Source organism: Protopterus annectens, chromosome 17.part0, assembly GCF_019279795.1.
Source record: "Protopterus annectens isolate FY-2018-M chromosome 17.part0, PAN1.0, whole genome shotgun sequence".
Taxonomy (NCBI): domain Eukaryota; kingdom Metazoa; phylum Chordata; order Ceratodontiformes; family Protopteridae; genus Protopterus; species Protopterus annectens.
This window is the reverse complement of record NC_056751.1, coordinates 355137594-355165366: the sequence shown is the minus strand read 5'-3', so window position 1 is coordinate 355165366 and position 27773 is coordinate 355137594. Positions and strand designations below refer to the sequence as shown.

The window sequence follows — 27773 nt, the reverse complement described above, 5'->3', positions numbered from 1 at the left end:
TGTACACTGAATATTAGACTAAATCATTGATTTACAAATAAGGATTATTACAATTCTAAAATATGCATAATAACTTCATGTTTCATTTATTGTTATATGCTGATTTCAATAAAGAAGTTGTAACAAAGTAATATGCCTTGGAAATGAACTTCTGCAAATCCTTCTGCAAATAGACAGTAAATACTTCTGTAAATAGAGAATTACAGAGACAGTACATTATGTGATACTTTACTCTTTACCATTGTTCAGATTATAGTACTGTAATTTCACTTAATTTGTACATAATTATGCTTTGTATTATTTGTTTTTTTTTCACATACTCTTCTTTGTATTCATTGTATTTAACTTTGTATTGCAAACTGTTAATTTCTTGTACTGTGGAGCTTTTCACCCCTGGCTTCCACTGAAAATGGGTTCTCTATGGCCCAGTGGACTTTACTGGTAAACAAAATGAAATAAATAAAACTTGAAGATTGTGAAGATGTTAAGGACAAATTATCAAAGCCAGTAAAGAAGGTGAGTGCATTTGGGTCACACAAAAATTATGCTTATATTCTTAACTTACAGTTGAAGGGCTCCTTCCTTTCTTTTTAATGTCCAAGACCTTCATCAGAATTAAGAAAAGTTCACATCTTTATAAAAAAAAACACATGTAGTGTCAAGTTTGTGAGGAGCACTGGATCTTTTCAACTGAATAAAACCAGATTTAGTCAATTATTCTAAATAACTTTGTAGGTCAAGCTCTTTCATCCTTTTACAATAGGTAGGGCTTTCATAAAAACCATTACAAAATAGCAAAGAAACACCTGGTGCATCATGTGTCTCATAACAGCTTTAAAAGACACAATACACCTTTTTATACTGCCACAAATGAAAAAGAAGTGTAGCAGTTTGACATGTACTACAACTGTTTAAGCTATTTTAGCTTCCCGGTTCTGTTCATTGCTGGCCACTGTTTACGCTCTAGAGCAAAACTAGATAGAGTATAACATCTCTGAAAGTTGCATAACAAAGCTTTGTTATGCACCTTTCTTACATCACGAAGTTGCTTAACAATATTGCCTTCCCCCAATTTCAGAGCATAATCATAGCACTCCATGTACTTGAGGTATTACTTTGCAAACATTTCATAATCAAAAAAATGGTTGGAAGAAACCAGAAACAGACATGGGTGCACAGTGCATAAAGCCTTTTTAACTTATCACCTATAATAAATTCTGGATTTCTTATCTTGTGAGATGCAATATGATGCTAGGAGACTTTTCCATAAGGATTGATGAAGGTGCTGATTTAGTTTTTATGTTTTGTAGTACTGCAGTTGTTAAAAAATCTTCAGATATGTTAGCGAATGACTTCTAACCCCTGTTTTTGGAGCCATGAAACTGAATGTACTTTCCTATGATAAAGTACTGGGAGGACTTATATGTCTCATTATAGCTTTGACTACCTTTTTAGATCTTTTGACTTTCTCAACTTTATCAGCTCTTTCTAATTTCTTGATTTCTACCAATCTCTCTCTTTTTTTTTCATTTTTCCAAGTGTTTCTCAGTTGTACAACTAGATTAAGCTTTGAAATGTCTTAATTATGTTGTTGTTGTCATACAGCTTTTCCTGGTTAGGGGTCACCACAGCAGAACTCCGGTCCGCTAATGATTGGCAGTAGATTTACACGAATGCTGAGGTGCCAGCTCGACGTTCAACCTTCAATGAAGGCGCGCCCATTTACAGATGTCTTTCGAACGCCCACCCAACTGCGGGGAGGACATGCAGACTCCACACAGAAGGCACTCCCCGCACTCCAGCCTCGAATCGAATGGGAGAACCTCTTGCTGTGAGGCAACAATGCTACCGCTGCACCACCGTGGATGTCAAATGTCTTAATCATGTACTTTATTAAATTCTGGCAAAGGCCATATCGCTCAGAAATAAATGTCTTAATCATGTACTGTATTAAATTCTGGCAAAGGCCATATGACTCAGAAATATGGCCTGGTCCTAAATAGAGCAAACATTGAGTGTAGTCACTTTCTAGGGCTACTTGCCTACTGCAGGCACACATTTATTGTTGTAGGGAAAGAATACATCGTCTTCCTTCCTTCAGTATCCAGAAGAAGATTTATTGAGTTTCTTTTAAAAATCTGATGAAAAAACAACCAGCAGTCATACCTCTCAGCTATACAGATTTTTGCAGAATGTCCAGATTTTTGCCTCAAATATTTGGTCTGCTTCTCATAAAATCTGTGATTTTCTGGCAAATAAATAATGACCAAATAAGGACATATACTTAAGTTTCAGACTTCATATCATTAAGAAAATGCATGCTAACACAAATCCTGTTTTTCTAGTAGCTTTCTAAATTCATAAAAGAAATATTTAAAACCTGTCTCTACTTTCAGGCCTTTGTCCCCCCCATTATTTTAGGTTTTGTCAAGATTTCTTGCGTTAACAGGTTGACAGGTATGCCAACAGTACACTATAACGTTACTACATAGATGAAAACTACAGAGTAAACAAGGAGCACATGGCTCTACAAATGCAAAAAAAAAAAAACTGAAGTACTTCATAACACTAGACACATAAGTGTCTCATGTAGCCTCCTGAGCACCTTTGTATATAGAGCACTAATGGTCACCTTCCTAGAGAAGAATGAGACACATGAACAAAATCCAGCCAGGCAAAAGGGAGCACAAGGTGAGGAAACCTAGATGCTACAATTTACTGTAAAAGTGTCCCTCCCCAGAGAACACTCAGTTTTACTTGACATGCTATTCGTGTGGCTCTATGAGTTAAGACATTACAGAATCACACAAATCACTGCAGATCCCTGGTGAGATTCTGAAGAGCAAAACTGCAATTCTCTAAACCAGAATTCAAAGTATGAACTTGTGGAAATATACAACAAGGACGCAAGTTTTCCTACCCTATACTCCTGTGCTGAGGTACAGTGATCTAGGAGTATACATAAGCTGAAGGGGTGTGGGGTGCAGACACCCAAAATTAGAGGGAAAATGGGGTGAAACCCTCTGCAAAAATGCTTTAAAAGAGTTACAGTGAGTTTCAGAATTTGATATAATTTGTTTGAAGGTTGGGAGGGTGGCCTAATGGTTAAGGTGTTTGCCTTACAAACACAAGGTGCAGGGTTTGAATCTCACAAGGGATAAGTGGCTAAGCTTAAAATGGCTCACAAGGGCAGTTAGCTTAGTACAAATCTATGAACCTATAAATATCAATGAACCTATGAAATGTTAGGATTTGCAGGTTCATTAATTTCTGATGCCAGTCATTATAGCATTTACTTATGGTCAGTAATACACAGGTGTGTTTATTCATGCTTTCATTCAGTTATTTATTTATCTGTGTTAACCAAATAAACAATAAATATAAACAGACACCTCTGATATATAAAACATAATATTAAGCATGGAAAAAAATCAACAGGGTTTTATCTTAAACAAATTAAACAATCCATTCATGACATTTAAGAGAAGTGCTTTAACTTATAAGCCGAGTAAAACAATGTTAAAAAAAAAAAAAAAAAAGGGAATAACAGACAAAACATTGCATGCATTCATCTACTGTAGATCTACATATGTTAAAATATTTTAGATACAGTGTATCCAAGAATCAAAGGATAACCAGCTGTATGCACACTTACTGTATTGTACACAGAGTAGGCTGCAAGGACGTGGAACAGAGCTTGTTGCCTATAAAAGAGATCAAGATAACAGTTATGGAAACAATAAACTAGGTTTTGGTCACTTTCTGCATTAACTTCTGATGAGTTTACTATGTACTTGATGAAGCACAATGTCATTTATCTTTATCAGTATGTTAATACTGCAGTGTTGGCAGCCTTCAGTATTCCGTTATCTTACATTCCTTTACTTTATTACTTTTTTATGTAAGAAGATGCCAACTGTAGTCATACTTGGAAAACAGGTGACAGTACTAGGCACAGCAGTTAACAAATGCAATATGGAACCCTACTACATCAAACTTCTTATTCTTCCAAAAGATCAACACTGCTAAAAAGAAAGGCAGATGCGCACACTGTCATATCATTCCATAATGCCCTGCCCATTTAGTAAAGCATGAAGGAAACAGAACTCATGTTACCAAGGTTGTTGCAGTGCTGAAATATATCACCACTGAATTTTGATGTTACTATCTACAAGAAGAGCACCTCACCTTATAGATTTATTAATTCTTGACAAATTGACTAACATTGCAAAGAACATGAAACTAGATGGCCTCATATAAATCCTGTACACAAACAACAGATCATCATTCGTATATCAGTCCAGCAGTTTAATTTACTAATTCAGTATGCTTCAAATGGTTTAGCAATGGAAATCTAAGTAATCACTACAAAAATGACGAGTGTAACATAACAATCTGTTGCTGTTATTACAGTGCTATAAATAATGAAAGCATAGCTGAGCATATACATTGTCAATGTGAGAGCATCAAAAGTCAATTACAACTGTAAACTGCAGACAGTTTATTATAGGCTGTCGTTTGCTCAAATGCCTAAAGCAGGAGTTGTCCTATTTAAAAAAAATGAGATGTTTGCAGAGCAATCCACACTGATGGCCACGGCAAATGTTTTTTTTTTTTTTTTTTTTTAACCAAAGACTGAGCTCTCTAGAATTTAGTTGTCTCTATTTTCCATTCCAAATCAAAGTATTACAAATAAAGTATCACAGTTTCCTGCAAAAAGTAGATGAACATTAGAAAGTACTTTTTACCCTAAAATATCAGGAAATTTGCCATTTTCATATTTTCCACCCAAAAAGGACACAACTAGTTATGTCAGAAGACTGTGAAATGGAAGGACAGGTGGTGTTAACCCTAAAACTCAATTTTTGAAGGATTCCCTTCGGGTATTTCAGATCTGGTTATTTTTTTTTCACCTGCTGAAGTATGTTTACCCAGTACATTACTTTGCTGTGTTTGGATGTTTGTTTGCTCACTACATACTGTAGCAATGTATGTGTTTGAATTTTGTGCTGTATAATTTACTCTGAGATTACTGTTTCTCACAGACAGCGCAACATTATGTTTTGTGTTTTAAATGATAGCTCTTTCTCTAAGACAGTGTGATCTTAAAGTGAGAATAACAGAGCAAGGTGATTATGAGGATGAGGCTTCCCACAAGGGGATACAGATAGGCTTACACCGTGCAAAAATGTTTTATGTAATTCATTGCAAGTTAGACGTACTCAAAATTAGATTAGCACTGATTACATGTGTTTAGACTGACTCTTAATTGCAACTCTGAGAGCTGTAATATAACTGTGAGTCCCAGAATTTTGAAAACTATGCAATAAAACTAAAGCAGAACAGCAAAAATATAATGAAAGTTATTTTACACCTTTAAAGTAGTATTTTTGCAAGGGGCATATCCTTCTGCCTGCACACCACACCCCTGTTACTTATGGGTAAAGTTACTGCTTCATGCCAGCAGCATGCATTCGCAAATGACTAACCAAAATGTAATAAGGTCATAGGGTATGCGGGTTGCTCGTGTGTCCAGAGAAACAGCTAATTTTCTAAAGAACCTGCAGGACCTCTTCTGGGATTTTCTTTAGAGATGGTATCAAAGTGGGACTATCAGATGTATTTTTGACTCTGTTAAGGGAATAAAAGCAATGGAGAACAATTCATTATATGAACCACAAAGACTTTTTTTACATGATTCCGGTACTTCCTACACTTGTTAAAGGAAAGAGAAACTAAAAAGAAGTATGACCTTAACTTTCAGTAAAAATACCCATGAGAGTAAAAGGATGATTTGTGACAACTGGTCCATTTTGTCTAGCAATAGACTGATGAGCAGGATTCTAGATTCTGGCCCTTCTTTTGTTTTCAAAAAGGTAGAAACATTGGATCTTATTTAGAAGGGACATTTAACAAAGACAATATGGAGAGGCCTGGTACCTTTAAATGTGGGCCCCATTTCTGTACCTTTTGTGAGTTCATGAGATGCAGACATTTTTTTCATCTTCTCCAGTACTGGTAAGAAATACAACAGTAAGGTGGCTGGGAAAAGTAAAAGTGAAAAGAAGTAGACAAAGCAAGAATCCTCTCGCAAAGCACAGCACTGAATCAGCAGGTCATTCTGTTTTCACTTTTCACATTTTGGACATGATTAGGATGGGCCCTAGTCCAGGGGAACTGTAAATTTGCTTATTCATACTCAGCACTTGTAAGCACTAAATAAGCTACTAATTACTATAGCACTCAATCTTCCTCATTACCTAGAGGAAAACAGTTTTTGTACTTACTTTTCTCATTGGCGTTGAGAAAAACAGCTATTGTACTCACTTTCCTCACTTATCTAGAGGAAAATAGTTTTTTATTCAGGCATGTCCAAGGGTCAGCTCCCAGTGTTCACCCCTGTCTATCTGATGAATCTGGGCATCTTGAGGCAATGTACAAATTGCCTCATGTACACAGACAAACCTCTCCTCCTACCACCCAACACTACAACTTGTGAGAGATGTACTTATCTAGCCAAACTGGAGGTAAAGCTCTCTCCAACCAAGACTGAACCTGACAGTCATGAGGAGAAGGTACACATTTGCACCACACCACACTCATCACATAGTCTCACTATGTCTACACCACCAAAATCCACACATAGAAACTCAAAAACATTCGCAGAGGGTCTCAATAATAACCTGCCTAAGCAACAGAGACCTCCAAAGCAGAAACACAAGCAACCTCCATTCCCCAACACAACCCAAATGACACACAGCCCACAGACTCAGTGTGCCACTCAAACACAGCCAATAAGGCAAAACAACATACCCAACACACTAGTCATAGGTGACTCTATAGTCAGGCACACTGATGTCACACTAACCAGGCTAAACAAGGAGAAGGTTACTGTCAGCTGCCTGTCGGGTGCCAGGATCCGCCACATAACCCACGCACTCAGGTCACTCCACAACAAGTACAAATATGTCTCTGTCATTGTCCATGTTGGTGTGAATGACCTGAGACGTACCTCCGTGGACTACATGAAAAGAGACATGGAAGAGCTCTGCGATCTTGTAGCCCAGTCAGGTATGGCCCTAGCCCTGAGTAGCATTCTGCCATCGCCCAGAATGATACCGCAGTACAAGGACAAAATGATTGACTTCAACAATTGGCTAAGCTTCTGTTGTCATTCTAAGGGGATCCAGAATATGTCTGCTTGGGATGACATGGTTGACAGACCACAATGCTTTGCCACAGATGGCCTGCACCTGTCGCCCCTGGGATTCCGGATACTGGCTAAGGCTCTTGCTGCCCCTACAGTGCCTTTTAGGCAGGGTTCAAGTAACAAATTCATCACCATAACAGGAACAGGCAAGCAAAAACTGAGGGTAATGTTACTCAATGCTAGAAGTCTAAATTTCAAAATGCACTCACTCGAGGCACTCCTTAAAATGGAGAACATCGATATCTGTGCAGTGACTGAGACCTGGCTCAAGGCTCCAGACAGCACCCCTGCACTACCAGGCTATAACTCATACCACACTTTTCGGCCATGTAACCTGAACTGAAACACCAAAGGTGGGGGTGTGTCCATATTCATTAAGGATATCCACACCTCCAGGCTAGCTCCTCAGCATAATGCATCCGAGGTTATCCAAGTGCAACTAACTCTTGGCAAAACTGCAATCCAAATTGTAGCTTGCTACAGATCCCCCACCATGCCACAGGATTCCCACTCCTCTTTTCTTGATGTACTGGAAAATATTAGGGTTCAACCAAACACCCTAATAATGGGCGACTTCAACTACCCCACCATTAACTGGGAAAACTACTCATGTACCAACCCCTTAGGGCAACGCTTTCTGGAATTCATAAACTCCAATGCCCTAGATCAACTTATCCACACCCCCACCAGGGGCAACAATATATTAGACCTAGTCATTACCAGCATGAGTGACTGGTGTTCCACACCTGAAGTCAACTCCTCGTTGGTCCGATCCGACCATAAGCTAATCACTCTTGATATCCACATCCCACCCCAACCCCCATTAAGGAAACAACAGTAAAACATTTCTCCAAAGCCAACTTCATGCTTCTTAAGACAGAAGTAGTGAACGTCATGACACCCATGCAGATGGACAATACAGTTACAACTGCTGAATCCTACACAAATGCACTCTATAAGCACTTACATGAGTGCATGGATTGTGCTATCCCAAACAGAACCAAGACACTATCCTCCAAAAAAAAGGAAGCCAATCTGGTGATCCCCTGCCATAAACAAACTGTACAACAAAAGGAAGAAACTGTTGCAAAACAGAGTAAAATCTCATGAGTGGAGGAGCTACCTGGTCAGCCTCAGTAAGAAGCTGAGATCCCTTATAAGATCCTCCATAGCTAGCTATGAAAATAAAATCGCCACTAATTCCAAGGACAACCACAAAGCATTCTATAGCTATGTCAAGAATCTCAATGGCAACACCCAGATCTGCTCTGAGATACAGCACAAAGGCATGAAAATTACAGAACCAACTGATATTGCCAACATCCTGGCAGATAGGTTCAGTGCTAACTTTACCCCCCCCTTCACCCCCTAAAGGGCCCATATCTATACAGGAAGAATGCAGAGTCCCTGTAATCACAACTACACAGGTGAAAGCTGCACTCTCTAAAGCCAAAAACACAGCATCCATGGGACCGGACAACATCCCAGGCTGCGTTTTACACGAACTTCAGAATGAACTGGCTCCCCACTGAAGCACCATGTTCAATAATAGCCTCGCATCAAGCTTTGTGCCCACTGAATGGTTCACAGCAACAGTTATCCCGCTCCACAAAGGGGGAGCCACCACTGATCCCAGGAACTATAGACCTATTAGCCTGACGAGCCTGGTCTGCAAAGCCATGGAACGTATCATCATGGAACTCATAAACAAAGACATTGATAACCTCCAAACTCTGGATCCCACCCAGTTCGGGTTTGTGAAAGGCAGATCATGCCTCCTGAACCTGATTGACTTCTTTGAGGCAGTCACCAAAGCCGTAGATGAGGGTAAGGTGGTTCACACAGCCTATCTTGACCTCACCAAGGCTTTCAACACCATCCCCCATTCTGGAATTATAGCTAAACTCAATAAACTAGGCATAAATCCCTACGTCACAAGATGGGTTGCCAACTGGCTCACTGACAGAACCCACACTGTAAAAGTTGCAGACTCCAAATCTGACCTCAAACCAGTGACAAGTGGAGTACCACAGGGTTCCGTCCTGGGACCGCTCCTGTTTGGTATCTACTTCTCTGAAGTACAGGCTAACACAGAAGGCCTCTGGCTAACGAAGTTCACAGATGACTGCAAACTAGGAGCCATAGTCAAGTCCCCAAATGATGTGAACATCCTACAGAAGGGCCTCTCTGAGACAGAAGCCTGGTGTCAGAGCCATGGCCTCAATCTCAATGCCAAAAAGTGCAGTGTCATCCCCTTTGGTAAAAACTCTGTACCCATGAACTACCACATAGGCAGCAATCTAATTAACATGGAATGCTTCATAAGAGACCTTGGGACCCAGGTGGACAGTAGTCTCTCCTTTGATAGTCACATCGCCACAGTAGTCAGGAAGTCCTTCTATGTGGCACACCTCATCATAAAAGGGTTCTCATCCAGGAAAAAAGAGGTCATCATTCCCCTCTACTCGACAATCATTAGACCCACTATAGAGTACAACGCCCCTTTTGGACTGTACCTCACAAGACATCTACAGCAGCTGGAAAGGCCACAGAAGTACCTCACAAAGAGGATCACTGGACTCAAACAAATGCCCTACACTGACCGCCTCAAAAAACTCCAGCTTTACTCCGTAGTATATCGCCTACTCAGAGGTGATCTCTGCCTAACATATAAAGCTATGTCAAACCCAGAGCTGTTGGACATGCTACACCTAAAGAAATCCCAATCCCTCCGAGCTACACACTCTAGGGACCTAAACCTTGTCACCACAATAAACAGGACATGCTGGAGGGATAGATTCCTATCCCAGAGACTTCCCATACTCTGGAACAGGCTACCCATCTATGTCAAGCAAAGTTCTTCATTAGCACTCTTCAAGAAAAATCTTGATGAGTGGATGGGAAATAGGAAATACACCCCGGGGATCACTTCTGTGTCTCTGCTCGACAGTGGCACAGGAAAATAACTTTCTTGGGTGGCGTAAGCCAGGAAACCTTGTTGGCTAGGCTTACGTAGGCCCTTGGGCCGATAGCCTAGTACCTACCTATGAACCTATAATGCCATTCTTGAAAAGAAGGAGCTGGAATGGCAAATTCACCTTAACACCTACAACCTTCTTGGACTCAATTCTGCTTGTTTAATTAAATGCTTTCTTCAGCTTAGGAAACTGAATCACAATTATTTTATTAATGGTTTCGACATATGTTTGCTCCTTTCTTCACTTTTCTTGGACATTTTTAATGCCTGTATTTTTATGGTTTCTACTTGTTTTCTGCTCTGCTACAACATATACATTTGCATAATGATTTGCATTCTTTTCCACATATTTTATTGATTGTTTTTCCCTATTTTAGTGTATGATTGTTTTTATGGATGCTCAGTTTTGAGTGATCTAACGAAGCTGTACGGGTGAAAACGCTTTTCATTTTTTGTTTGTTTTTAGTACACATATGATTACAGTTTTTATTTTGATTGCATTTTTATCTGTGATGTTTCTTTATATTGCATCCTTTCCAAGGTTACTATAGTGGGTGCTGTGTTCTTGATTCATCATGTGCCTGTTTACACACACACACACACACACACACACACACACACACACACACACACACACACACACACACACAGACTAGGAGTTAATTACTACTGCACTTCAGTTTATTTGGACTTGGTTTCATTAGTATTGACTTGCGTTATATCAGGCTAGCTTTTAGTTGCAGGCCAGGCTCATTGCTATGTATGAGGTTGTCAATCATGATTTATGATCCTTTTGTGCTTTTTATGAATATATTAGTTTTCCATGTGTTAAAGCTGTTATTGAAAAGTTGATCTGATGAAGTCCAGTTGATGGACAAAAGCGCTTATGAATTAAAGCCGAGTTATTCTGGTGACTGAGCTTCTGAAGTTTTGGACTGTTTACTACTGTTGCTTAATACTGTAATGTTCAAGTGTTCTCATTTTCATTTTTCACAAGTAACAAAGAAGTGAAGTCAGTCTTCTGCGTTGTGGTTTATGTATACCAAATCTGAGGTCACATGTCACAGAAATGGGACTATTCCAAGACACAGCAATCTTGGACTTAGTATATGAAACTTGAACTTTTGCATATTCAGGTTTTTTTGTGCCAGGATCGGATAGTTAAATAATTACTGTATGCACTAAATGCTACATAAACTTCAAGACGTTATTTCATGCAACAGTTTCCAAGGATTTGCATCCAGGATTTCAAAGAATGGCAGTGGAAACATTTTTGCAAGTATGGTCAAAATAAAACAAAAGCATGCAATATGAACTGGAAAACAGAGCTTTCAAATCTTTGCATAAAATTTTCATTTGATATTCAGAGTTCTATCACAATTAATGTGCTGTTTATTTCTAAGCCAACAAGAAAGTATTACTTTTTAAACTGACCTGTGGAGTTGCAATTGTGACTTAAAACTTTGAAATATAAATTCAAGATATAAATTGGTAATGGACAGTCAAAAATGTCCAACTCAACTGAACAAAATTTACCTGAGGTGTTAGAACCCTGGGGTTATAAATATATAGAGCAAGTGATGACTGGATGGCAAAACCCTAAGCAGATAGTGGGCAAAAACGTTTTTTAAATCTGAGAGCTGCGGATTTCTGTATGGTATTTTAATATGACTAAACTGAGAGTAAGACATCTTGTTCTTCCAAAACTGATAGGATGAAATACAAAGTTGTCAGAGCCACAGTGTAAACATCAGTAGCACAATAATGTCAGGCTTCTGAATTTGACCCATTAACAAGCACAGATCACTAATTCTGAGAGAGATTAATATCACATGTGAAGAATGCAGTGACTTATCTCCAAACAATGTCCAGTTTTGGTTTCTTTGTTATGCAAACCTTAGAATCATAAAAGACAAGAGGACATGAAACAGACAAAATGCAAAGTACAGCGCAAAGATAATGTATTTGATGAGGCTTACTCAAGCTGTTGCTAGGTCACCTGGCCTAGAGAGCTTAACTGCTGAGGTCAAGTTATATGCAGAGTATTTGACAAACAATCATTTTATTAACATGAAAGTATCCACAATCTATTATAGTCTATAGATATTTATATTAACTACACAACATTTTTGCATTTTGTACAATTTTTTTTTTACAAGGAGAATTGTTTGCCTGGCAATACTCATAGTGAGGCTAAAGTTACAGCTTAGATATTAAAATGAATATATACTTTTAGTTAGGTGAAAACTTGTGTTTACTGTCTTTAATGAGATGAATGTTGACAGTAGCAGTCATAAGTTTGTGTTAAATACAGCACAAACAGACTCAAAAAATCAGTATAATTAGAGATTTATCTCCTCGGTGATGATCATCTCAGTCCATAACTGTGCATCAGTATTTTAATTTAGTCAGTGCCAGTGCAGATTCTGAGTTATGAAGCCTGACTCTACTATGACAGTTATTTTGACCCCTTTGCCCCAAATTCTGCCCTTGGTTTTGTGAAGTGTGATGCCCCCCATACCCTTCTCTATAAATAACCAAACCTAGGCTGCACAAAAGCGGTGAAGAGGGATAAAAAAGTGACACGATCAGGTCAGTAATACAATTTTAAATAAGAATTATGTTTTTTTAACTGTATCCATAGACAATAAGCAATTCAGATGCAGTATTTTCAGACATATATGGAAATCTGAAGAAAAAAAAAACAATGCCAGTGAAAAATCAGAACTCACCACGGAAAATCAGAACTCACCACGGTAGTTAAGGTCAACTCAGAAGACCAAAAAAAAAACAAATCTGAAAATAAACCTGGAATATACATTTTCACTTTCTTTGAGAAAATGGTGGATGGAAATGGTAGAATATGATCAAGAACAGAATTTGAAATGTCTTTTTAATGGATATGATTGGACATAACGACAGTAGTCAGAAAGTCCTTCTACTTAGTGCAACTGATTGCCAAGGGGATATCTTCCAGATCCAAAGAGATCACTGCCTCATTATATTCAGCAGTAATTAGACCACTTATAGAATATAATGCCTCCTTTGTGATGTCTCTCACCAGACATATCCAACAATTAAAAGACCACAGAAGTCCCTAACTAAAAAGATCACAGACTTTGTGACACCTATGAACTGGCCCAGTAATCAAGTTGCCTCAATCCTCACCACTAACACCAGTGGCCCCCACAACAATGGGAAGGATAACAAATACATACACAGTAAAGTACAATTTCCCTTAAGAGCACACAAAGATCACAGTCAGTCTGGGGCTGGTTTCTCCCTTTGTCTCCAGATCCCCAGTAAGACTCCCCACTGGCACAGCTATAGGGTACAGGTCTCAGCCTAGTGGTCAAGCTAAAACCTCCAGCACACTCTCTGTCCAACCAGTGCTTCGTGTCCCACTCCAAGTAGCACACACACACACACACACACACACACACACACACACACACACACACACACACACACACACACACACACACACACACACTCTCTCCCTCTAAGATATGAGCTATACACAAATACACAGACACTCTCTGGGAAGGCTGGCATAGGTTCTCCAGCTATGCCCCTTCCTGCCAGTCTATAAGGTAGTACCAACTGCCACTAACCACTAATATCAGCTACTAATAAGGCCCTTACCAAAGGGTGTCCAATTATTACTGTGCAATATTATTATCCAAATAGTAAGTGTGACCCAGGGCTAAAGCAATTGGAGTGGCTTGGCCAGTATCACTATATACATGCAATGTACTCTAGAGCTTAAATTATCTCTGCACAAAACAACCACAGTTGAAAGGTTTAAAAATATTTAATAATAAATAATAAAAAACACAAGACAATACTTCTTACTACACAGTACTAGTCAAGAGTTCAGAGATCACAAGAAAATGCTTAAATAATACAGTAGAATAGTTCTGACATAAATATAGAAAAACAGCTAGACTAAACTTACAGTTTTCTATCTATATCTAACAGCAATCACAGTTCTAAATACACTTACATATAGAGCAAAGCAGAGTACTGGCGAGTTGTTGTCAGCCCTAGACAAAATCCAAAATGCCCTCTCTCTGTCACTGAGAAAGTCCATTAAATTGATAATACATCCTGCTGACTCATTTTAGATTACATCATTTGTAACAATTCTCTGGTTTCCCGGGCTAACAGAAACTCTACATTAACATTTCTTAGTAAGCTTTTACCTCGTCAGGAAACCACAGTAATTAAAGACATTATATATGCAAAATCTAGCAATGAACTCTGGTCTCAAAACAATAGAAATAATCTGCTTGTTCAGACACCATGGCTCCGTGTTTGAGATCAGTCATACAAGGCTTGACTTATCAGCTTTCTTCCAGCAGAGTGCACTGTTAATTTTTTTGATGTTCAACATTTAACACAATTTTCTTATATTTAAGAGAACAAGCCTGTGGCTTATATTAATATTTACAATTGACAGAATTATCAACAAAATTCTATCTATCTAGGCTGGCAGCCTTCATATATCTTCATATCCCCCCCCACCCCAAGAACTCAAGCTAGTTTTTCAAATGTCCTTTGAGAAACGTTGCATGAGAGGGTTAGGTGTATCTGAGTATACCTTACCCCATTCCCTGTCTTGAGAGCCCATCTGCGTTGGCATTGCTACTTCCCCTGCGGTGCTGCACTGACATATATGCTTGCAACCCTAGGCTCCATCTTAGCAACCTGGCATTGGAGCCTATGACTGAGATAAACCACTAGGTACTATTCTCCCTCTGAAGAAATCATGCTAAGTACAGCCCCCACCCCATGGTTTGAAGCATCCACCTGCACAACAAATTCTTTCCTGTAATCTGGACTGGCTAACACAGGGGGTCCTCCCAAAGCTTCGTTAAGCTTCTGAAATGCCTGCTCACATGCTGTGGTCCACACCACCTTGTCTGGCCTGTTCTTCCTTCTCAGGTATGTGAGGGGAGCAGCTATGGTACTATAACTGGGGACAAACTTTCTGTAGTACCCTGCTGTCCCTAAGAATGCCCTCACCTGCATTTTGGTAACAGGTGCAGGCCATGCCTGAATGGCTTTCACTTTGACAGGTTCTGGCCTGATCTTACCACTCCCCACTCTATGTCCCAGGTAGGTGACCTCTGCCATACCCACCTGACATTTGTTCGACTTAATGGTCAAACCTGCCCTCTATAGTCTGCCCAGCACCTCCCTGACATGTTGAAGGTGCTCTTGCCAGGAATGGCTTTAGATGGCAATATCATCTAGGGTAAGCAAGGGCAAACCCTCCTGCTCCTGCTAGGATATGATCTACCAGCCTCTGGAAAGTTGCTGGGGCATTTTTCATCCCAAAGGGCATCTTTGAGAACTCATACAAGCCAAAAGGGGTCACAAAGATTGACCTTTCTCTAGCACTGGGAGTCAAGGGCACCTGCCAGTAACCCTTGGTAAGATCAATGGTAGTAACATACTTAGCCCCACCCAGATGCTCTAGGGCCTCATCTGTCCTAGGCATGGGATAAGCATCTGACTCTGTGTGACTATTTAATTTCCTCTAGTCCACACAGAACCTCATGCTGCCATCCTTCTTTGGCACCAGCACCACTGGGGAGGCCCAGGGACTGTCAGACTCTTGCATTACCCCTAGTTCCAACATTTCCTGTATCTCCTCCCTCAAAGTCTGTTTGACTCTCTCAGGCACCCTATAAGGGGCCTGCCTAATAGGCCTTTGGGGTCCTGTATCCACCTGGTGCTGCACCAGGTGGGTGCACCCTGGTTTCCCAGGGAACATGTCCCTAAACTCCTGTAACACTGCTCATATTTCTCGAACCTGGGTAGGAGATACCTGCGGGGACATTGCCACCCCTTCCACTGAGGTGTCAGGCTGAGCCTCACTGAGGAGATCAGCCACCAGATCTCCCTCAGACTCCTCCTGCAATCCACTGCAAATACTCAGCACAAGGGCCTCCCTATCATGGTAAGGTTTCATCATGTTAACATGGTACAATTTGTGCTCCTGCCTCCTGCCTAGCAGTTCTACCATGTAGTTAACATCACATACCTTTCTTACCACCTTGTAGGGTCCCTGCCAAGCTGCTTGCAGCTTGTTGTGTCTGATAGGAATGAAAACCATTACCTGCTGCCCTACAGCATACTCTCTAGCTCGAGCATTCCTGTCATACCAGACCTTTTTCTGTTGTTGGGCTTCTGCCAGGTTCTCCTTGGCCAAGCCCATGAGTTCCCCGAGCCTTGTCCAGAGGTTTAAGAGATATACCAGAACAGACTACTTGTGAGATTCACACTCACCTTACCATTCATCTTGAATTAAATCTAGAGGTCCCCTCACTCTATGACCATACAGCAACTCAAATGGTGAAAAACTTGTGGATTCCTTGGGAACCTCTCTATAAGCAAACAACAGATGGAGCAAATATTTGTCCTACTCCTCTTAAATTGGTCTGCAAATGCCTATAACATGGACTTGACTGTAGAGTTTAACCTCTCAACAAGACCATTAGTCTGGGGATGGTAGGGGTTGTCCTTCAGGAGCTTCACCCCACAGTACTTACAGACAAGCCTGCAGATCTGACATGAAATTGGCACCTCTATCAGTCAGTATTTCTTCAAACCTACCCTGCTGAAAATCTCTAACAAAGCATTTGCCACCTTTTCTGCCTCAATGGAGGACAAAACCACTGCCTCAGGGTATTTTGTAGCATAATCTACTACCAGTAGGATATACTTTTTCCCTGTGGAACCTGGGGTACTCAGAGGCCCCACAATATCCATAGCTACCCTCTGAAATGGCTCCTCAATCACAGGCAAAGGCATCAAAGGAACTCTCACCTTGTCTCCTGCCTTACCTACCTTTTGGCAAAGTTCACAGGTCCTGCAGTACCCTGTTACATCTCTGGAAATTCCAGGCCAACAGAAGTTCTGCATAATATGTCTCCTTGTATGTTTTGTACCCATATGACCTGCAAAGGGAATATCATGGGCTATGGCTAGAAGTGCCAGACGGTAGTCTCTAGGCACTACCAACTGCTGTATTCTATCACCTTCTAGCCCTCTCTCAGGGGTCCACTCTCTATAACAGTAACCCTTTTTACCAGTATACAGAATCCCCCTTCCCTTGAAAATCAGGTAGATCACTAGCTACATGCCTCAGGCCTTGTAATGTAGGGTCTGAGAGCTAAGCCTGTCTCAACTCTTTCTTTGTAACCCTTCCCAGCTGCCCTTCCACAGGAGGTCTGGAATCCACTGACAGCAGTGTCTCACTGTCAGTCTGGGTACTACTACTACTCACCTCTACCCTTGCAGTCACTCTGTCCAAGGGAATATTAGCACCCACAAGCAGCTGTGGCTCACTTTCAGTCTCACTGCTACAGAGTAGCTCCCTCCCTTAAGTAACCACCTCACCAGTCCTGGCTGCAGGTATGCGGTCTGTCTGGGTCTCCCAGGCTACCAGACCCACATGCTTGTCTCCTAGTCTGACTGCATGTAGCTGCATAAACACATGGTACTGCCTCATCAAAATCCTTCCCTATCAGGACATCTGCAAGATGGTAGTTCGGTACCCCTGTTGTCTCAAGACAACCTACTACTGGCATTTTGTCTTTCCCACTTACTGGCTCTCTCACCTTTTGTTCCCCACCTTGCCTCCATGGACACCTGTATGCCCCATGGCCCCACTAGTTGCATTCAAAACATTTAACCCTAGGTACTGGATGTGTAACTGGACTAGTGGCTTCCCCTGCTACTGGCAGATTCTGTTGGGGCAGTCTGGGCTGCTCACCATGGGCTCCTTTAGACTCATGAGCAGTACAGTGGGTCCCTTTCCTGTGCAGGGATGACCTGCTTGCTAGGTATAGGTCTCCCTTCTTCCCCAACTATCTGAAGTAGCACATTGTCTATCAGCTAACCAGATCCTCATGTCCTCGGGCAAAGTGCAAAGGGATTGTTCCCTCACCAAAAGGTCTGCCATTCCTTCAAAAGTGGTGACCTGACATATACTCGCCCACCTATGAAAATATGTGCTCAGTTCAGGAACATATTCACACACACTTTCATCTGCCTTGCGTCTATGCTCACAAAACTTTTTCCTATAAGTTTCAGGTGTTAACTTAAAAAATTATAACAGACAATTCTTAACAGCAGTATAATCAAACTATTTGTGTTCAGAGAGTTTAGATAACACAGTTACAGCTTTACTATGGAGTAAGGGGGTCAGGAACTGTACCCAGAGCCTTTGGTCAACATCAGCCTGTTTACATACCCTCTCAAACATATGAATGAAACTCAAAATTATCCCCCTCTGTAAACTGTGGATGAAATTTACTGACCTTTTGTGTTATGGGGACTGATTACCCAGCCTGTAGATGTCTCAGTCTCTGCTGCTTCTATTTCCAAATGCCTGGCCTCCAACTCAAGTCTCTTTAGCTCCAGATGGATTTTTAAGTCCTCCGCAGAAAGGTTGAGCTGGCCATTCTCTGAGTGTTGTACATCTCCACGGCCAGTCTGATCGTCCACCTGATTGCTATTTTCTGATGCAGCTGTGACCAAAGCTGCAATCATGTCTGCCTTAGTCAGGTTTCCATGCACCAGTCCGTTATCCTGGCAGATCTCAGCCAACTGGCTCCTGGACAGCTTGCCATACTCCTCTGCTGACATGCTTCCCTGCTCTCCCTGACTAACTAAGCTAACAAAGAAATAAAACAGTTGTGATCTGAACTCTGACTATTCACTGTGTGGCTGATTTAGAGTACAAAATCACCTTTAGTGATCAATGTACACAAGCTACAGGAATTCACTATCCACACCACTACAAGCCAATTGCTAACCAATTAATATGTGATGTTGATATCCCACCAGTGCCAAACAATAAATATGTGACACCCGTGCACTGGTCCAGTAATCAAGGAGTCTCAATCCTCACCACTAACACCAGTGAGGGGTGTCCACATTGGGAAGGATAACAAATACACACACAGTAAAGAACAATTCCTCTTAAGAGCACACAGAGATCACAGTCAGTCTGGGGTTGGTTTCTCCCTTTAGCAAAAACGTTCACAGTTCCATAAATAAGAAAATACAAGTAGCAAGCTTCACAAAGGCAAAAATACATATAGTTTCTTCACCACTTTATTTTTTTTTTAAAGATGGGGGAAGTTTTAGGGATGATTTAGATAGGTTAGAATGTAGATGTATTATAAATTTTAAAACTTTGCAACCTAGAGGAATTAATATTGACAGTAACCTGACTTTATAATTTGTGATTTTGAATGTGTTTATTCTATATAATGTGTTAGAATGATGCATAAGTTAAAGTGATGTACATGTCTGTGTGTGGAATGGAGCACTAGTATGTAATTATTCTTTGAAGACAAAAGGCCGAGGTACCAAATAAAGTGGTGAAGAAACTATATGTATTTTTGCCTTTGTGAAGCTTGCATCTTGGTTTCTCCCTTTCTCTCCAGATTACCAATAAGACTCCCCACTGGCACAGCTATAGGGTACAGGTCTCAGCCTAGTGGTCAAGCTAAAATCTCCAGCACCCTCTCTGTCCAACCAGTGCTTCGTGTCTGTACCCAAGTAGCTGACACACACACTCTTTAAGATATGAGGTATATACAAACACACAGACACTCCTGGGGAAGGCTGGCACAGGTTCTCCATCTATGCCCCTTCCTGTCAGTCTATAAAGTAGTACCGGCTGCCACCAACCACTAATACCAGCTACTAATAAGGCCCTTACCAAAGAGTGCCCAATATTACTGTGCACTATTATTATCCAAATAGTAAGTGTGACCCAGGGCTAAAGCTACTGGAGTGGCTTGGCCAGTATCACTATATACATGCAATGTACTCTACAGCTTAAATTATCTCTACACAAAACAGCCACAGTCGAAAGGTTTAAAAATATTTAATAATAAATAATACAAAAAAAAACCACAAGACAATACGTCTTACTACACAGTGCTAGTCAAGAGTTCAAAGATCACAGGAAAATGCTTAAAATAAGACAGTAGAATAGTTCTGACATCAATACAGAAAAACAGCTAGACTAAACTTACTATTTTCTATCTATATCTAACAGCAATCACAGTTCTAAATAAACTTACATATAGAGCAAAGCAGAGTACTGGTGAGTTGTTGTCAGCTTTAGACAAAAATCCAAAATGCCCTCTCGCTCTGTCTCTGAGAAAGTCATTTAAATTGATAATACACCCTGCTGACTCATTTTAGATTACATCACTTTTAACAGGAAATGGATAATTGGATGGGTATTCACAAATTCATCCAAGGATTGATTGGCCTGAAGCTAAAAAAGCAACAAAACCACAAATTGAAGTAAAAGCCACAAAAGCTCAATGGCTTACAAACCATGGTCTGTTCAGAACAACTAAATGTAAATCTCTAAAAATGCTGTATAATAGATAGGACTGTTAAAAACCTCTTTAATAAAAATTATTTAAAATATGATAAGTACTTTTATTTTGTTTCACTACAAAACTTCATCAGATAAATCCATGGAAGTAAAGCCAAGAATTTATATAGGACATCGTTCCTCAGCAGCCAAAGTGTCAAAATTGAACTAGCGCACTCTTAATGGCAGACTTGCATTATCTTCTTAAAGCCTTTAATGTAGCAGACTGGAAATGGAAATACAGTCATCCTCAATAGAGGAGGTTCAGCCTGGGGGGGGGGGGGTTACTGGTAAGGCATAGATATTGCAAGACTCAACTGTCCTATATTTCCTATGATCCTATGCTTGTATGACCCTAGGGATGCTGGCATAGTAAAGAGACTCAGACACACACTACACAAAATCTGTACAGTGTAAAACTGTAACTGTGTAAGGATGCACTACATGTAGCTACATCACAGCCATTAAGTTTTGCAGCTTTATCTTTGTCAGGTTGCCTATCTAGGTCAATACTCCTATTCAGTGTGTGTGTGTGTGTGTGTGTGTGTGTGTGTGTGTGTGTGTGTGTGTGTGTGTGTGTATGTGCCTGTGGGTGCGGGAGTTTGTGTTTGTGAAAGTATAATATATAATAGTTGCTGTGTTTATGTGTGTGTGTGTGTGTGTGTGTGTGTGTGTGTGTGTGTGTGTGTGTGTGTGTGTGCACCCATGTGCACAGTACAGCATCACTCAACTCCAGTTCCTCCCAATCCATTCCCTACAAGAAACCATGGCTTCAGCCCCAACCCTATGTCAAAGAGCTACATCTGCTACAGCAGGAAGCAAGTTCACAGTTACAGCTCAACTGTAGTTCATAAACATACAGACGACATTTTAATTAGTGTTAGCATCCCAGGAGCGTCTATATTACGTAATCGAACTTTTAAAAGATGGAACGTCATATGGTCGACATCATATGGTCAAACTTTTAAAAGTTCTAAAATGTAATAAAAAAATAAACCAAAGAAAAAACCTACATGAGCAGTTTAAGCAGGGTGCAAGCCACCCTGCGCCCACCACACCCCCAATCTTTAAATATACCAACTCTGAGATCACACTACACTGCAGAAAAGGGAAATCTTCCCATTCCGCACTGTATGGAGATCTTTGTTGAAATGTTCAAACTTTTAAAAGTTTGATCATAGGGTGTCAACCATATGATGTTCCAACCTTTAAGAGTTTGACAATGTGATATCGAAAATCCCAGGAAGCTTGAATGTCATTGAATTATTAAGTCACTCAGAGCAGAACTCAGCTTATCTGGGGAATGCAAGTTGTGCTTCTCTGAATTTATTTATGAATCCCAGACAAAGAGTGAAGACGAAGAAAGTACAGTTGCATAATTCCTAATTACCTGTAACTGCAGATGCTCAAATTTCGTACTGCCTCAGTGGCATATGGGCTCTGTGCCTGGACACAAACCCACACTGGCAGCTGTCCAGAGCTCGGAGTCCCCTCTTCTGCCTCTCTGTGATAGGCAATTGGCTAAGTCCCTTCCTTTTGGGGAATCCTAACCCCTGTAACAGAAAGTTAGTTATTCAGGCTTTTAGACCCAAGTAGGAAAAACCAAGAAGATCCAGAAGCAAGAATTGCCTGAAACCAACAAATTCACAGTCACAAAACACCAACACAAAAAAACAAAGCCAACCAACAATGCAATAAGGTTGGATACCATTGAACTACATATAAAATAAGGGGGGGTGTTGCCATTGAAGCAGTGTGAAATTTGTGAGCACTTACCATTACAGATAAGTAGGATATGTGCAACTTCACATTGCCTCAGTGGCACATGGCTAGATTTCCAAAGCTTTCCCTACCTGGGAGGAAGAAGCATAACGGTCAAAGATCCCTTTGTGAATGGTCCTCACAAAGTCTGCTTTGGAACTTGAGGAAGAATCCAGTTCATAGTGCTTTATAAAGTTATGACCAGATGACTATGTTGCTGCTCTAGAATGCTTCTAAAGTCTACTCTGTTCAAATATGCCATTGAAAAGGCCCTGGTGAAATGTGCCTTAACCTTGCCTGGAATAAATTTACCATGCTGGGAAAAAAAATAACACCAGAAGACAACCAGTGAGTAATCAATGGCTTAGAGACAGGTTGACCCTTCTTAGCCCCAGAATGGGAAAAAACAGCTATACAAGTTTCCTGAAGGGGTTAGTTCTGTCAGGTAGTACTTCAGCTACCTGTGCACATCCAAGGTATGCAGAATCTTCTCTTCCTTGTTTTTAGGTTACATACAGACATATGGGAGATTTATGGCTTGAATAAGGGTAAATTCAGTAACAACTTTTAGCACGAAAGAAGGATTAATGCATAAAATAATCCTATTCTTGTGGAATATCAGATAAGATTGGCTCACTATATATGCTTGTAGCTCAAAGACTCACCTTGCAGATGTCAGAGCAACAGGCAAAACAATTCGGCAAGTAATACGTTTCAAATCACCCGAAAGGCAGGTTCTAAAGGAGATAAAGTCAATTTTTCAAGAATAAAGTTGAGATCCCATAGAGGAGAAATTTGCTTTTGAGGTGGTCTCAAGTGCAACACTCCTTTCATAAAATGTTTGACCACAAAAAGAGACAGAAGAGGGGGCTCCATGGGCACACAAGATGATATGGCTGCAAAATGCAACTTGATATATGCATAAAATAAGTCAACATTAAGTAACTCAAACAAATATTTCAAAACCAGTGGAAAGACACGATGCCAGGTCCACTGATATCGTTTACGCACCACCAAGAAAACCTCTTCCACTTGTGAATATATGATTTTGTAGTTGCAGGTTTTCTTTTCCCCTTCAATACCTGACACACATCCTCATGGAACAAGTGCGTAAAAGGAATAAAGGAATTGTCTAGCTGTCAGTAGCAATTGTTCTATGTTGGAGTGCATCAGTTACCCCTGACACTGTGCAAGCAGATCTGGAGTGTAAGGACGTTTGTGGTAATTCTCTTTGGCTAATTCCATTAAAACAGAGTGTTACAGTCCCTACTCTGGGCCAGTAATCAAGGAGCCTCAATCTTCACCACTGACACTGGTGAGGGATGGCCACTAGGAGGAAAAATGGATTCACAGAGTATTTTCAGATGCTCTCTTAAGAGCACAGAGGCAGCACACCCCATACCTAAGGCTGGACCCTCTGTCTCTCTCCAGGCCCCAAAAAAGACTCCACACTAACCACTTTGGAGCTCTATGTCTCTGTTCCACACACACACACACACACACACACACACACACACACACACACACACACACACACACACACACACACACACACACACACACACACACACACACACACACACACACACACACACACACACACACACACACACGCACACACACATACACACTTAGGTATTTGATTTTCACACACACACACACACACACACACACACACACACACACACACACACACACACACACACACACACACACACAGAAATACTGGCACAGATTTACCAGCTGGGCTTCCTCTCCTCAGAATCTAAGGTAATTATGCTGCCACCAGTCAGCTCTTACAAGGGTACCCAATTATACTGAGTAAAATTAATACTAATACAAATGGTAGAGTTTGACCAATGTAGCAAGGCTTTCAGGAGTAGCCACAGTGTCACAAAAATAAGCATAAGTACTCTTTCAGATGTTAAAAGTATTCTCTAAATGACTAGCCACAATGAAAGATATAGAAATATTTAATAATAAATAATAAAATATTAAACATGAGAATACTAAATACCTAGTTACAATAAACACCAGAGTTTCACTCACAGGAGATATAAAACATAGCACAGTCGGACAGATTTACACAGATGCAAAAAAACCCAATATTTAACTAATCTGACCATATTTTCCTGACTGACTAATGAATTACTGTTCCCTGGATACTTACTAAAACAAGGCAAGATGACATGAGTTGAGTTGCTTATATGGCAAGGCAAGATGAGGTGTCAGGTTGTGTGAGATATCTGTGAGAAATCTTTCCTGTTATGTTCTGGAACACAAAGTGCTGCTGTGAGAGTTCTGTCATATCTCCCACTAAATCCAAAGAAAAGTTTCAGTGCTGGTTATAGAATGATACTGCATCTGGTCACCTGACTCTAGTACAATACATACCCAGAGCTTTGCTAATATCTGTTGCAGCATCTGAAAGCTATAAAACAATTTCAAAAACATCTATCCTTCCAGGGTAGCAATTAGTTCACCCCTAAGGACAATACAGTAAGATTCCTAGTCCTGGTTTTCCAACATTTTTGCCTCTGGCTGCAATCATACCTGTAAAGCTAGCTATCTTTATGGCCTAAACCAACCCATTTAAATTTTCAACCTATTTTTCAAAATTAGCTGGACTGAGATTAATCTCTTCCCTTCAAGAATTCTCTGTTAAAACATACATTTTATCAGTTATAATAATATTGTTTGACAAACAAGTATTTCTCTTTTCTATCCATCAGGACCCACTGTTCATGCATTTTTTTTAACACAAACAACTTTAAAAATACATTTTAACACAAGCATCTGTACAAATCAATGTGATAATCAAATGACATAAAATTCTTTACAAAACTCCAGCTAGCTATGCTGTTATATGTTACACATGCACTGCCCCTCTCCCTGGCATAGATGGCACTACCTCATATCATCACACAGAGAACTTTTCCTGGGTCAAAGGAGGGTGGACACAATGACGTTTGCTAATTCTTTCTGAATCTTCAGAAATACCTTGGGCATTAGTGGAATGGGTAGGAATGCATAAAGAAACATTCTCATCCAAAGGAATGAGAATGCTTCTGTCTTCCAAGCATGGCTGCAAGGTTTTCTAAGACAGAATTTTTCCAGCTGTCTGTTTTGAAAGGAGGAAAGCAGAACAAAACTATTTTAATGGTTCCTCACATGACTAAATCCAGAATGACCACCTTCTTGAGCTTTGATTCATAAGGGTCTGTCCAGGGTCTGCTTAGTCTGTCTGTCTGTTGCTAAGTTTTTTACTGATGGGATGTACGAGGTCTGAGACATCAGTGAATGCTGTAAAGCTAGCTCCCAGGCCATCACTGCTAACTAGCAAAGAAGGTATGACCTTTAACCAGGTTTTGTTCAGGTACCACATGACTGTAATGTTGTCTGTGAGCAGTAAAAGGGGACCTAGAAACCGCAAGTGGTGAAAAACATTTAAGGTCTTAGTCACTGCTAACATTTCTTTGACATTTATGTGCTTTGAAATATCTAAGGACTCCCAATAGCCTTGAGCTTGAGCTCCTAAGTCTATCTGAACTGAATGAATTGGGGTATTTAGGGAGAAGGGTAAGTCTGGATGAAGAGATTTCATCCCTCCTCCACGTTACCTCTCATTTCATAAAATCCAGCAGAGTTACCTGAAACTCCAAGGGAAGCAGGTTGCTGGGTCCACCATTTTTTTAAGTACCACTGAATCTTTCTTGTGTGGAGTCTAGCTAGTGGCCTCATGGGATTATTGATGCGAGGAGGCCTAGAATTTTGAGAATGACCTTGCAGATGTAGATTCATGAAAAGAGAAATTCCTGAAAACGTTCTACAATAGTCAAGACTTTGTCTTCTAGTAGTAAAGCCTTGCTTTTTTCTAAGGAAAGAAGACAAGTCTTTGTGACGGTATGAGACAGGACATTTGTAGTTTAAATTTAAATTTAAAAAACTAAACAAAACCAGTACCATGGACTGGTGTAAATGAAAATACTAATCACAAATAAAAACATCAACAATCTAAAGTTCAAGGAGGAACCAAAAATAAATAAATAAATAAATAAATAAAACACCGGCTTTTATTTGCTGTCATTTTTTTTTGTTCCCCTTCATACTTTAGTCAATTGATGTTTTTACTTCATATTAAATTTAGTTAGGAGCAATTGGAATGGGATAATAAGCATCCTTCAGCTATTAAGTCATAATGAAACAGAGGTCCAGATGAAGGGGTAGGACCATTTGCAGGGTTAGTATTTTGAGTATGGGTACTTTTAGAAAAGCATTTAGGTATGAAAAATCTAACACTGGTCTCTACAACAGCTTGTTTTTGGGCACCAAAAAGATTCTGCCAAAAAATCATTTTCATTTTTGTGGGGCAGGAACTGATTTTTTCAGCTTGTGAAGGAGTACCAGAGAGAACAGATGAGTCTAGTTTAGTGGAAGCAGGGGGGGTTCCCTGAAATGAGGAGGATTTGTGGCTGACTGCCAAAAGTATCCTCAATGAATTATTCTCAGCACCCATTTGTCTGAGGCTTTTTGTGACCAGGCTGCTGGATTCAGCTAAAGCCTGGAGGAAGGTTAAATGGGGGAGAGGGGGTGAAGGAAGGGACAGGATGCCCTGAATCTTGGTATAGTCATTCTTTAGCAGGGGAATGATCTTTTTTGCAAAAGGAACCCCCCCCTTTTTTTTTGGTTTGTAATCATCCTCCTACCATTTCCTATTGGTACCCTGATTTTTGTTAGGCTAGGACTTTTGTTTATTCTGTCTTTTGAAGCGGGACACCTTGTTAAGGGAAAACCTGTGAATATGTAACATTCTAGATACCCCATGCATCAATTTACTTCTATTATCTCATTGTTTGAGAATCTGGGTAGTGTCAAGACCAAATACAAATTCAAAACTTAAAAGTAGCATTTTAAATCACATTTTTTAATCATCAGAAAAAATATGCAACAAAGCATACTTCCCAACACAAAGAAGAGGCTGCCTTTCTACAAATGTTGTCCATACATTCCAAGACACTCCTAAAAGCATTTTTAAACTGAGTCAGATTAGAAATGATCTCATTCATATAACACAGCATGAAAAGACACTGCAAAATAATTGAAACTGTAAGCACATTGCAAACTAAATTTCCACATGAAACCCTGATAATTTAAAATTCAAAACACTAAATTACTAGACTGAGCCAACTTTTTTCCTGAGATTCTAACCAATTGCCAAGTTTATCTGATCGTGTAGGTTTTGAAGAAGCCAAGTCTCTCTTGTCAGAATTGGCAGTTGGAGAAACCACATCTGGGTCAGATGACAAAGCAGCAAAGAAAGCTGCAAGATTAGAATACACCTTGTATTTCCTCACAGCCTTCTTTATGAACTGGTTCACTAACCAAAAGTTTTACATGCAGTTTTATAG

General features: G+C 40.2%; 1 protein-coding gene across 1 annotated transcript in view; it reads right to left on the bottom strand.

Annotated features, from left to right (window-relative positions):
• LOC122791697 overlaps positions 1-27773 on the bottom strand; it is a 1032604-nt gene that overhangs the window by 615602 nt on the left and 389229 nt on the right. Inside the window, exon 7 of the mRNA XM_044059589.1 lies at positions 3656-3704. Within this exon, the coding sequence (XP_043915524.1) occupies positions 3656-3704 (49 nt within the window). The remainder of the gene's footprint in view (positions 1-3655; positions 3705-27773) is intronic.